The sequence below is a fragment of the Xylaria bambusicola genome (genome assembly GCF_022495145.1).
Source record: "Xylaria bambusicola strain CBS 139988 unplaced genomic scaffold F5B22scaffold_25, whole genome shotgun sequence".
Classification (NCBI taxonomy): domain Eukaryota; kingdom Fungi; phylum Ascomycota; class Sordariomycetes; order Xylariales; family Xylariaceae; genus Xylaria; species Xylaria bambusicola.
In genome coordinates, this window is record NW_025953578.1 from 520602 (window position 1) to 534497 (window position 13896).

Consider the following 13896-nt stretch of genomic DNA (forward strand, 5'->3'; position numbering starts at 1 on the left):
ACTACAACATACGATACCCGATTCACATCCCGGCCCCCTGGTCTTTACTAATCTTTTTAAAACTTACTTTTTTCTTTTCCTTTCTCCCTGTAACCAGGTTGATGGATGCAGTGTACTTACATGGCAAGTGAGATTGAGCTGCTGCAATAAATATCTATATCAAATAATATAGATTCCGAAACCAGATCTTCGGGGGTCTTGTGGCGGCTAGATCTGTCGAGAATAGTGTACACGCAAGAGACCCGTTCCGGCGGCCTTGTAACAAGGTGGTGGATGTAATAGAAACGTCCTTCGTTGGTTGGCCAGTCTCTTGATCTTTCTCATGACTCAGGGCGTCTGTCTACTTGTCCAGCAGGTGCATTGTTTCATAGTAAGTCTTTCCAATCTTGATCATCTCCATTTCAACAATGTACTGCAGACCTCGGTCAGCCTGGGGGCAGATTTACGCTACTGTCATCCCATCATGCAATGCACGTCCAATCCAGGATGAAGTATAAGCACTAGTTGTTCTTCGTTGTCTTTATATAGTATAGCTAGCTGGATTTTCGGTGATAACCTACACTACTCATTTCCTACATGGGCTTCTTGTGCTTCTCTAGTGCCAATCTCGTACCTCATGACAGCTAGCGTGAAGGAGCGGTATTCGGTAGACTTTGGGATGACAACCTAGATTGTGGGCTGTGGCATCCAGTTCTCCTCAAACAGTTGGCTTATATAAAAAAAGTCGTCCTCGTAGTCATTGCTTTCGCGGACCTTGGCCCATGTTTTCCCTATGGATAGTCATTGGTCAGTGACTGTCATCGTACCTTGATGAATACTACACCATGACACACATGCATAAACCCCTCTCATCTGGCGAAATCTGGTCAGACACTTTCTCACTAGGGACAACATACTGTGCTTTTCTACATGTACTTTCGTCTGTCTGATAAATTGTGCCTTAATCTCACTCAGTGCGGCCAGCGTCGTCAAATCCTGTTCTTTACATTCTGCCGAGAACGGGTGTATGCCTACCATCGGTCAGTGTTACCTGCGGCTTGTCACACGTGGCCTTCAGGCGATGTCCTCATACCTTTGTTGCAATAATGAAAATATGCCAATAGAATGTTTGCACCTGCGAAATTGTTAGGCAGGCCATTTATGAGGGGTAAGAATACAACCATGTACTCACCCAACTGGTATTCTCTGACCATATCCTCCCTTGCAAAGCGAGTCTGAAACATGGTTGTCAGCCATCTCGCCTTCTTATGGGGCCCATTGACCGTCAAGATAGTAGCACTTGAGCACGAGAAGGGCCGACTCACTTTCATACCGTGTTTCCGAGCATAGCTGGCATCGTGCTGACAAAGAAGGGCTACGTTATGCAGTAATATGAATGTTATAAGGTACGTAGTGAACCAAGTGTGCTGTTTGTTGGCCTGCGTTATTGTTTGCAGGTTCTCAAGCATCTCTCGTCGAAGACTAGACTGGATCTGGTGGATCAGAACCAGCTCGATTTGTGCGCCCATCACCGGCGGGAGAGGAATCTTTCCTCGCAGCGAGCTCGTTTCATCCATAATGTCGGGAGACATCCCCAACGTCTCCTCGCCTACAATAACCGTTGACTTTGTCGTCATACGAACAGCCATCCACAGTTGAAGTGCTTTATTCAGAAGCTCCTTTTCCTTCTCACTGGCCGTAGGATCACGTGTGACTCTCAGTGCTGCTCCGTATGTCCCCAACAGCAGCTTGTCCTTGCCAAATAAAATCCTCTTGCAGCACTCCACGAAACTATTGTTAATATAAGCGGAATAGGCGTTCTTAGCTTCCTCAAGATTCACGATAGCGTATGCGGGAATCCTGACTCGCTTTCTGACGCCATCATGCACCCACGTTCGCTCGAGCGAGTCCCCCTCTTGAGGCACAAACTGCCGAACCCGAAGCTCCACCGCGTCTTTGGTGTATCCCTCTGATACTCTGACCTTTCGAGTTTCCGTTGACGCCCAATGCGAGATATCGTCCGGAACACCTTCCACCCACCGCCGTGTCCACTCGTGACCTTTCACTGGTCCAGGCTTGAAGAGCCTCACATCGGTGATCTTGTACCGAAGACATGGCATCCGCCATACTTTCACATTTGACACCCGCGAGCAAGTCAGACAAGTACCCGTCCTATCATCTGGGTTCGTTTCACACTGGTTATCTCTGTCAGCAAAAAGACTCTTACAAGCTACTAGTGACATACGCGTATGCGTTGCATTCTGCATCGAATGCAGCTCCCAATCCGCCTTGTTTCGGCCGTTTTTTCCCTGTCATGCTGGTTTCTGAACGGCCCTCTTCTTGCAGGGGGCGGTTTCTGGCTCGACGCAACAAAATCCAATTCGCGGGTTTGTGCATGCATTTGATTTCTGTCAACTTCGATATGAGCGTACACCGACGTGTCCCTATATGGTCTTCTAGGCCCTTCCCCTCCGCCCGGTAGAGGAGCGGTGAAGGGTTGTACTCTAGTGATGTGATTAGTACCGGAGGGAGAAATAGGCGAGGCAGGCTGCAGTATAGGTTGTTCTGGATATCCTTGGCTGGGAACAGAGAGGGCAGGCCCAGGATATACCATGCCTTCGCGACTGGTGGTAGGTTGAATGGCCGTTAATCGATCTGGCTGCAAAACGCTATAATTAGGAAACATCTGCTGCGTCATGATAGGGCTATTGCTAGCAAACAGCCTGGGTGGAACCGGAGACAACGTGCTAGGCAAGGGGTGAGAAGACTGGGGTTTATTGTCAACAAAGGGCTGTGTCTCAGTATAGTCATACGGGCTGGCTGCCGGTATGCTGGCGTAACCTGAGCGGAGTTTAGCATCCTTGCAGCAGCATGATCATGATCAAGGGCCACGGCTACAGACCTTGAGGTTCACATGTTATGCAAGGTGAACACACGGAGAAATTGGCGAGGCACTGCGCCAGGCGAGATGACCCAATGCCTAAAGTGAAGCTGTTCAGCGACTCGCCTTGGGTACCAGGGACGTCATGGTCAACTGTCGACGATTTCTCATGGGTCTCATGGGTTGGCGGCATGGCCGTAAGATCTTGACTCAAGCGTGGTCTCTTGGAAGGTATGGTATATGATGGAAAAGGGGTGGGAAATTGTGACAGACCAGCCCTGCGATTATCAAGACTATATAGCTCAGAAACTGGACAGTTGAGGATGGAAGCAGCCTGGGCAAGTATATTTATCTCATTCAACGACAGGTCCTCGGGGGGGATCACAGTAGCAGAAGCAGCAGGGTACGAAGAAGGATCATGGGCCACAGGCACCGCAGGGGGACCCTCGTGGCCATGAGGGCGGCGTTTTCTCAGATTAGAATTACTCTATCCACAAGTCAATACGGCTTGCACATCGGCGAGGGCTTATGCAATAAGACGTCGTATGGGGCGGAACGCAACCAAGTGGTCTGGCAGGAAGATCTTACCATCGTGCGTTACTCGAAGAGGTACGTTTATAGAAGGTGTGTTGGACAAGCAACTTAGTCAATATCCTAACAGTGCAAAGACAGGGGGATGCACTTTGGCGCGGATCGATTTGCACATCTGGTGGACAGGCGCTATAGCAGCACTGGGACTGGCGACGGCGGCGGTCGCAGCAGCAGCAGCAGCAGAAACAACACCAAGCAGCAGCAGAGAGAGGGCAACGAGTAGTACCGAGACCGCCAACGGCGACGGTAGCGGCAGCTCCAAGGCCAACCACTTCCAAGTACCAGGGCAGCACCAGAACCAGCACCAGCACCAGCACCAGTGGTACGTTGTGGCGAACGTTGCGCCTTACCCAAGTTTAGAGGGGGGTGGATAGAGAAAGACGCCCCGTGTCAGTAACTCACAAATGTCATCGCTTCACACGAAAATATGACAGAGTAGGTAGCCGGGGTCACAGGGCTCGAGAGGCGATAACGGGCGTCTGTGGTTTGTGCTCTCTGTCGTCGGCCCTGTAGCTCCCACAATGGTGTCGTATGTAGGTATGGTATGGTATGGTATGGTATGGTCAGCCAAGGTAAGGCAAGGTAAGGTCAGGTACAATAGTCAATGAATGAATGCCCTAGGTAAGCTGTAACGTGGTGTGCGGTGCGGTGCTATACTGTGCCGTGCTGTGCTGTGCTGTGCCCTTGGTTTGTGCAATGCTGCGCAATGTATTGCAGTGCTGTGAAATGCTATGCTATGTTATGTTATGGTCCGCTGTGCAGCAGGTATAAACCGTCAACTGTACTGTAAAGACTTCCTGAGCCTGGTCCGGGATGGGCTGGGTTTGAGGGGCTGAATGGATAAGGAGCGTGGGCGTGCGGGTGTGGATGCGGGAAGGTCAGGGGAGGCCAAACAACCAAAAGAAACGGACACGCCGTGCTGCCGGCAGAGGCAGCCGAATGGATAATGATTGGAAGAGAAGAGAACGGGAGTCTGCTCAACGAGAGACTCGGTGAGGAGGATCACAGCGGCGGTTGAGCCGGAGGCTTGACCGGTTTAAAGAGGGGTGGACTGAGGAAGTCGGGATTTCCCTCTTTCTGGACTCTCGTAGCAGTTAGGATGATCAAACCGCAACAATCCGTGGTGCTGCTGACAGCCGAGTAAAAATAATCAGAGCAGACCGGGGGGGGGGGGGACATTCAATGTGGAGAGTGAGACCGCACGTGCAATTGAGAGCGAAAGAGCGAGAGAGCGGAGCGCGAGCGAAGGAGGCATGGGAGGCATGCTGCTGAGGCTAGGCTGTCCACTACGACAGCACGCTGCTGCTGCTGCTGCTGGGTTGGTGCGAGGGTAAGAAGAGGGTCCGAGAGTTTCCCTCATGCTCCATGTCGATACGGTTCTTATCCTGTCGCGACCAACAGGGTCATGGCCGATTGTTGTTGGTTGGAGAGGGCGAGGGAGGGGGAGGGATATTAACGTGGTCGTATGGTTGTATGGTTCCCATTCCTACGTACAGATGTGCAGATTACATACACGATGCTGGCTGGAGCTGGACTGCACCGGACTGGGTGAAGAAGAAAGAACATTCTACGACCTCCTCACAGATTACTGTAGTCACAGAGCAGCTATCTATGCCGCCGCCTCTGTTTGGCTGCCCACGCATCGCATTCCACGGAACCTGCGCACGGCACGACGTACCCCTAGGTAACTCATGTCTGCCATGTCTGCCATGTCTGCCATGTCAGCGAGGCCATGTCAGCGAGGCCAAGAGTGGAATAGAGCAACACCAAAAGCAAAGCCGAGGCTGAGATCCCCCTTGTGCCGCCAGATAGAATGGATGATCATACCACCACTCAGGTTCAGTAGCAACAGCGCGCATGCCTACCTATCCAGAGCCCTAGAGAATGGCGCCGTGCAATCGGAGGCTGGGGGCATCCAAAAGAAGGGTGCCAAGCAGAGCAAGCGTGTGAAGGGCGAGGGTTGCACGAGTATCTGATGGGATAGCTGGCGGAGCCGGCTTCATGCATCATTGGCATCAAGCAAATCACGTAGCGACGGATCTGGTCAAGTGACTGAGCCAGCTGTGACAACGCGGAAACATCTCACGTTTTGTCATCTCGAAAGCAACAAGCGACCCTTGGGCCCTCGTACCCTCGCGCCGTCGCTTCAACACTAGAGCAGGCGAGCACTGCGATGCACAGAGCCTACTTACATTACACTACGAACATGGCAAAAGCGCAAACGGGCAAAAGTGCCAAAAGAGCGTCGAGGGTCGTGCGTTGGAGATTCGGGAAGACGAGACGTCCAAAAAGGAAATGACTCCACACCCCCTCGGCAGGGAACAATGTGACGTTTTGGCACCGCCAGAGCGGGCCGAGTGCTAACCATCCGCAGGTAATCCGCCTTGGTGCTTTGATGACACGACAAACGAACAAGGGGGGTGCCGTCCAAGGGCCTTACATCGTGCATACCTACTTACTTACATACTACCTACTACCGGTAGTAGGTGGTATACAGTACCGGTAGTGTAAGTGATAGGCATGGCAAGTGGTGCAAGATTCGTAATAACGTCGAGGCCCATGTCTGCTACAGAAGCGGAACGAGAATGCAAGTGAGATAGCATACTGTATGTATATGCCCTGCTCGCGTTGGGGAAAAAGGAACAAATATCCCTCTTGCTCTCCGATATTATAAGTCAGTCCCGAGATTTCTCCTTGAATCACACCTGATCCATGACCTATATCAATCTTATTATCCTGGCTCTCTCTAGTATGCTACGGTACCGTACTGAGGAAGTATAGTAGGTATGTGTTGACGGCTTCTCTTTTTCTTCTCCCACTCTATGCTCCAGTGCTCACATATCCACCCCCGTATACCTAGGTATCCTCGATGTATGGCGAACCTCAACCCATTGCGCGAATAGCGAGCCGCAAATCCGGTATACGCCTTGTCCTGTAGTGTGCTTATAGGAGCTTGCTTATAGCTCTTCCAAATACAACACGGGCGGAAAATGTACGTGGTCCAGTGGGCGCACGTCGCTAAGCAGAGGGTAGGAATTCGAGTTATGAGGAGGGTATAGCAACCCTTGATTCGCCTTCAATGGCACTATATAATAACTATCAATTACTGAGTAAGTATAAAAGCAAGAACATGCCGCTTATGTCAGAGCTATTGGTATACACAATAACGGTCGAAACACGTCTTTCATCCCGAGCGACTCTATTGTGCAATACCATGCTACTCTAGCTAGCAGACTCTAGATCCGGGGACACTAGCAGAATCCCTCAACAGGGGTTGCGTGACGATGCCACTATAGTCTGAAGTAAGCCTTTCCCGGCGAATGAAACTGTTGTCATGTGCTAGAGGCTGACCTCGTGACCCCTATGCAAGATATCTTACCTACTTCAGAGTAAGGCTTGAGAATTGATTATAGAGGAATAGTCATGTCTCATCTCTACGAGTCGGTGAGAGGGCAGCGCCAATGAAACGCCAATAATGAGTTGTCGATCGACCAGCCTGCTTTTGTTTTGTGTCTGTTCATCGTTATTCGCAGGACATAGTGCCTGTTAGCTTCGTGACGGAAAATTGCCAAAAGTCTAGATTCCAGGTTTTGTTTTGGAAAACCTGCCGCGCTAGAAATGAGGCAAAATTGCAACGCAAAGAGGGAGGCAACATAGCACAGCACAGCACAGCAATGCACAGACCAGGCCTGACTGTGTTGTTGAATGGCATGTCCGTAATCGCGAAGATCACGTCATGTCGGTTGGAGTTTCTCACCGGGCTTTCGATGAGCCAATCAAACTTCTTTGTGGCTCCAAGCTATGTCAGATCCTTTGAGGGTTGGTTGCATGCAATGCCACAAGTCTAAAGATCTCTGCATATTACCTAGACAAGCGAGCTATTGGGTGCCTACCTACTACCGGTACCTACTACGTTTACACAGCATCGCCAGATCCTGTCTCGCACAGAGGATAAAATACCTACTTCGTACGAAGTACCTACTGCATTTCATTCTGTATATATCGTATTGTACTATACTCTTGGTATGAATGTCGTGCCTCCAACTATCTACCTACCTATACGAAGCTACATATCTGCGGTCTTATGCTTACATACTCGATTAAGTAACTATATGCAAGTACCTATACTTAAGTACTCACTGACATCTACCGATGCTACCAGTGTGGACAACCACGACTACGACCTACTTCGTAAGTCCAACCCAGAAGGGCATCGGAACCTGTCGGCGGTCTGCGGTTATGCAGCAAAGGTATCTCCGCAGATAGATCGCGCTAATGTGAAGGACCCGAAAAAAGCTTCACTCGCGTCTTTCTAATCCTTCCAGATCCCTCCGACGCATTGACTTGCCAAGAAGATAGTTCGGTGTGGTAGGGAACTGCTTACCCAGGTTGGCAGGTAACGATAATATGCAACGCACTAAGGCTAAGGCTTCAACCTCTCTCGAATGAGGGACTGAGGAACGTACGTAGTAGATACCAATGGTTGCTTTGCCGCTGAGGCCGAGGGCTCAATCAAGCACATTTGACTCTTAAAATCTACCAAAACACATCTCACTTGGATTTTAAGAGAATAAAACCTATCGAAACAGTGGATGTGCCATATCGACTTACCTGTATTATATGTAATGTATGTGTAACCGGTAGTGTGCTGTATCACCAAGTCCTACTTATCCAGGCCACCTAGGTTAGCCGCACATGTACCCTACATTGGCCGCACATCTACTCCATTTAAACTAAAATAGCCACACCATATAAATAGCATATAATTCATACTATAGGCCAAATCCTAGCAATGTATCTAAGGCCTATAAGTACATTAATTTCATCTAATATACAAAAAGTGAAAAGTAGGCTAAGCCCGGTTATAACCTTCTATAGCTAAATAGTTAACCATTAAAGTATATCTATCGATTAATTAAAGGGAAGGGGAATACTATATATATTTATTATTACTATCTTCACTTTAAGAACTTTAAACCCTTTAGTTAAGCAAACCTAACTTACAACATTACCTAATATTTTTATATCATAAATCAAGGGAGCTATATAGCCTTATTAAATATTAAATGTTAAATATTAAAGTTAAATCGAAAGGTTTTATAAGATCTTATTATTACTATTTATATATTTAAATAAATAAAAGGACCAGCCTATATTAATATTTATATAATAGATTTAAATATAAATATTTAAATACTTTAATTAAAACATTTTAAATTATATAGTAATTATATATAAATAAAAATTATAACCGCTATATAATAAAGCAATAATTTTAAAATAATAAAGCTAAAATAGCTTACCTATTCCTATTTATAATAATAATAATAATATACCTTAAAGCTTAATAGCTTAATAGTTTAAAGTATAACTTTTTATTAAAAGGAGTAAGGTTAATATTAAAAATATAGGTATTTAATTTTAAATATATATAAAGGTTAAAAAGTATCTTTAAAATCTAATAAAGGTTAATTAATTAAGGTTAAATAAATATATTATAATACATTAAATAATTAATTAATTAATTAAGATTAAATAGGTATACTATAATATATTAAATAATTAATTAATTAATTAATTAATCAATAAAGGTTAAATAGGTATGCTATAGTATATTAAATAATTAATTAATTAATTAATTAAGGTTAAATAAATATACTATAGTACATTAAATAATTAATTAATCAATTAGTTAAAGTTAAATAAATATATTATAATATATTAAATAATTAATTAATTAATTAATAAAGGTTAAACAGGTATATTATAATATATTAAATAATTAATTAATTAATTAATTAATTAATTAAGGTTAAACAGGTATACTATAATATATTAAATAATTAATTAATTAATTAATTAATTAATTAATCAGTAAAGGTTAAACAGGTATACTATAGTACACTAAATAATCAATCAATCAATTAGTTAAGGTTAAACAGGTGTGCTATAGCATATTAAATAATCAATCAATCAATTAGTTAAAGTTAAATAAATATGCTATAGTATATTAGATTGAACTTTTAGCTATAGCTATAGCAATGCCCCCCTAATAATGCTCCTTGTATAGCTGTATTGCTAGAATCTTCAAACTATAGGCCGAAAGGCTGTCCTCCAGGGATACTATACACCTATAAGCCTTTTCCAACTCTTATATATATTTAAGATCTTATATAAAGTAAGGAATTTGGAGAAAGTTAAGTTGAAATAAAGGGAAAGGGTATAAAAAGGCCCTAAAAGGTAAAGAATTAATATAGCTAATAAATATAATTAAAATAACTTACTATTTTTAAAAAGGTAAAAAGCCTTTTAATATAAGATACCATTTTTAAACTACCCCTTTTTAAATTAAATAATTATAAATATTAAATAAAGTATATAACAGTATTAATAATAGACTTTTATAAGGATATAACTACTTCTTAATTAATTAAAAGATTAAACCTTAATTTATAAAAGCTATAATAATTAATATTAAAAGTTATTTATTATTTTTAATAAAAGTAATAATAAAGCTATTAATAATAATATATATATAAATAATAATAAAAAGTAAATAAATACTTAATTATATAATATTCTTATTTATAAAGATTATAAAACTATTAATTTAAATTAGATTTATTATAAAGAAGCTATTAATAAATAAATAAAGGTATTAAAAAATAAAAAAAAAAATAAAAAAAAGTAAAAAAAAAGGTAGGAGGAAAAATAGGTAAAAATTTTATAAAATACATAATAAATAAAAAGGTATTAAAGGCTATTATTATAAAAATATAAAAGTAGCTTTATAATAACTTATAATAAATATAACTATACTTAAGTTTACTTAAGTTTTAATAGGAATTTATATAAAAATTAAAGTAGCTATAAATAACTATAAGTATATAGGAAGTAGGACTTAAATATTACTTAACAATTGCCTTAATTGCTATTTATGCTTTACTTAAGCTTAAACTTTAAAATGTTAATTTTAATATATATTATATATATAAAACTAACTATTATTTTATAAACATTAATAATATAATATATTTATACTTTTGCATTAAAAAAATTATATTAATTAATTAACCTTACTTTTCTTTATTTTTAAGCATTTTTTTTATTAAAAATTATATAAAATTTAATTATTAATAAAGAAATAATAATAAAACCTCCTTTAAAACGTATATACCCTTTATAAGAGGAATGTTTAAATAATATATAATAATATACTATTACCTATAGCTATACAATCTACTTTAAATTAAAAAGAAAGAACTTAAACAATTAAATTTTATAATATAAAATCCTTTATAATAAATCTAGCTATTTTAAATCCAAAGTTATAATTAAAAGCTAAAGAACTATAACGCATCTCCCACTTAACCTGGCCACCCAATTAACCTAACTACATTTTTAACCTTTATATATATATAAAAAAAATCCCTTATTTCTCCATTAACAATTATGGAAACCCTTTATAAAAAAAGCAACCTATAGCTTATACTTTAAGCTATTAAATAAAACCTAAAATTATCCATCCAATACATTACTACTATTTATAATATTCCTTATATAACACTTACCCTTTAAATAAAAGGTTTTAAACCAATAAATAAAATACTACCTTTAAAAGCCCAATTAACTCTAAATAAAGAAAAATTAATTATATAATATATTTTTAATTTTATAATAAAATTGTTTCCGCTTTTATATAATTATATAAAAAATATAGCTAATTAATTAATAGTATTATAGGATTAAAAGTTAATTAAAAAGAATTAAACGTTAAACTTTATATAATAAATTCTAAATATTTAAATATATTTTAATTAAAGAATTAATTATTAATAGGTATGAAATAAAAATCCTATTAAATATTATATTTAGTTTATCTTTATATAAAAAATAATAAATAAAAATAACATTTAAAAAAAATATCTATAACTTTAATAAAACCAAGTTTATAATAAGTAAAATTATATTTAAAATAGTTATAACTTTAATTAAATATAAATAAAAACTATAAGCTATTTAATTAAATAATTTAAAATAGTTTATAATTATTTAAGTAATTTTATTATATAGTTAAATTATTCTACTATATATTATCTTAATAAGGAAAAACTACCTTATACCTTAATATAAAAATAATAATATATTAAACAATTAGAAAATTATAATTATAAAAAATAATTAAATAATAAATAAATAAATTATAAATTAAATTAAGCATTTTAATAAATATATAAGGCTTTATATAAAGGGATATTATTACCTTCTTTTCCTTAATAGCTATAAAAGTTACTATTTATATAAATTTAAATTATATTATAAAAAAAACAATATTATTACCCTTTATATACCTTTCTATTCCTTTTATCGCTTTTAACCATTTAATGTTAGGGTATTTAGCCCTTTAAAATAGTTATACAAAAAGTAAATCAAAGGCTTTATATAGGTATATATTACCTATATTTAAAAGGAAGATTTTATAACTATATTTTTTTATATATTTAATAAAGCAATTATTTTAAATAATATATAAAAGGGATTTAAAAAAGTAAGTTTAATATTATATAATTTAAATTATATTATTAATTAATTAAATTATTTAGTTATACCTTAAGTTAACCCTTTATTTTTAATATTATTTAATTCTTATACAATTATAACTTTAAATAACTTAATTAAAGTTAATTCCCTTTTTAAATATATTAAATAAAGGATTATATAATATTAAAATAGCTCTCCTACATTTATTATTAAAAGGTTAAGCTAAATTATATATAATATAATTAATATTATATATTATTTTATATTATTAAAAAGGGAGGTTAAAAGCTTTTATAAAGTAAATTATAAGCTTAATAAACATTGCTATATAAAAAGAACTAAATTATAAAATGGAGGATCTTTTATTATTAAAAATATTAAGGATTAAATAAAGGTATAGGGTATTCTTAAGGTAGAAAATTATATTATACGTTAAAGTAGTTATTATATAAAGAAGAAGGAGATTTATATTTAGCATTATAGGGCTTATAGTAAACCTGGCTATAATATATAAACTTATAAAAATGTTATAAAAACGTTTAATAATTTAGATTCAGATTAGTTTAAGTTAATTATACGAATAGTTATTAAGATATTTTTAAATGCATATATAAAGGTTAAAAATGTAACCAGGTCAATTGGATAGTTAAGTTAAGTAAGAGATGTGTTAATTAAAAAGATAAGCTATATATTTAAAGTATATACCTCTTTATAAAATAATTAATATCATTTATAAATTATTAATAATAATTATAATCACCTACTATTAAATAACTTAAAAGAATATAAGGTAAATTATATTATAATAAAGAATTACTATTAAATTATTCATAATAGTATATTTTAAAAATAAAGTATAAAATATAAATTTAAAGGTATATAAATATTTAACCTAAACTTCTCTTTAACCCTTAAGGATATTAATAATTATATTAATGCTTTTTAAAAAATAATATAAAAAGCATTTAATAATATTATTAACCTCCTTATAATACTTTAAAACCTTTTAAATATATAATATATACCTTTACTATAAGCTAATACTTTTATTAAATTAATATAAGCATTAAAATAATATTAAAAGATATAATGTATCTCTTATTTAACCTGGCCACCTAATTAACCTAGCTATACTTTTAACCTTTATACATATATTTAAAAATATTTTAATAATTATTTATATAATTAATTTAAACTAATTTAAATTTAAATTGTTAAACGTTTTTATAACATTTTTATAAGTTTATATATTATAGCTAGGTTTACTATAAGCTTTATAATATTAAGTATAAGTTTCCTTCTTCTTTATATAATAATTACTTTAATATATAATATAATTTTTTACTTTAAAAATACCTTATACCTTTATTTAATCCCTAATATCTTTAATAATAAAAGATCCTTCATTTTATAATTTAATTCTTTTTATATAATAATATTTATTAAGCTTATAATTTACTTTATAAAAGCTTTTAACCTTTCCTTTTAATAATATAAAATAATATATAACATTAATTATACTATGTATAATTTAGCTTAATTCTTTAATAATAGATATAGGAAAGCTATTTTAATATTATATAATCCTTTATTTAATATATTTAAAAAGGGAATTAACTTTAATTAAGTTATTTAAAGTTATAATTATATAAAGATTAAATAATACTAAAAATAAAGGGTTAACTTAAAGTATAATTAGATAATTTAACTAATTAATAATATAATTTAAATTATATAATATTAAACCTACTTTTTTAAATCCCCCTTATATGTTATTTAAAATAATTGCTTTATTAAATATATAGAAAAATGTAATTATAAAATCTTCCTTTTAAATATAGGTAATATATACCTATATAAAGCCTTTAATTTACTTTCCATATAACTGTTTTAAAGGGCTAAAT

General features: G+C 36.2%; 1 protein-coding gene across 1 annotated transcript; it reads right to left on the minus strand.

Moving 5' to 3' along the window:
* Positions 1 to 249: 249 nt before the first annotated feature.
* Positions 250 to 4130, minus strand: F5B22DRAFT_224556 (uncharacterized protein). Its single transcript, XM_047969778.1, has 8 exons — positions 3449 to 4130; positions 2882 to 3347; positions 2225 to 2820; positions 1305 to 2174; positions 1172 to 1214; positions 1073 to 1114; positions 897 to 1010; positions 250 to 770 (listed from the first exon to the last, which is right to left on the minus strand). The coding sequence occupies exons 1-8, from the start codon at positions 3449 to 3451 to the stop codon at positions 667 to 669; spliced, it is 2238 nt and encodes a 745-aa protein (XP_047830181.1). The 5' UTR covers positions 3452 to 4130; the 3' UTR covers positions 250 to 666.
* Positions 4131 to 13896: the final 9766 nt, after the last annotated feature.

Bases quoted from the DNA above. Each gene is read 5' to 3' on its own strand.
- F5B22DRAFT_224556 (XM_047969778.1), bottom strand. The intron at 1,115-1,171 runs GTGAGTACATGG...ACAATTTCGCAG, and splicing joins GGTCAGAGAATACCAGTTGG to GTGCAAACATTCTATTGGCA. The intron at 1,011-1,072 runs GTATGAGGACAT...GACCGATGGTAG, and splicing joins TTTTCATTATTGCAACAAAG to GCATACACCCGTTCTCGGCA.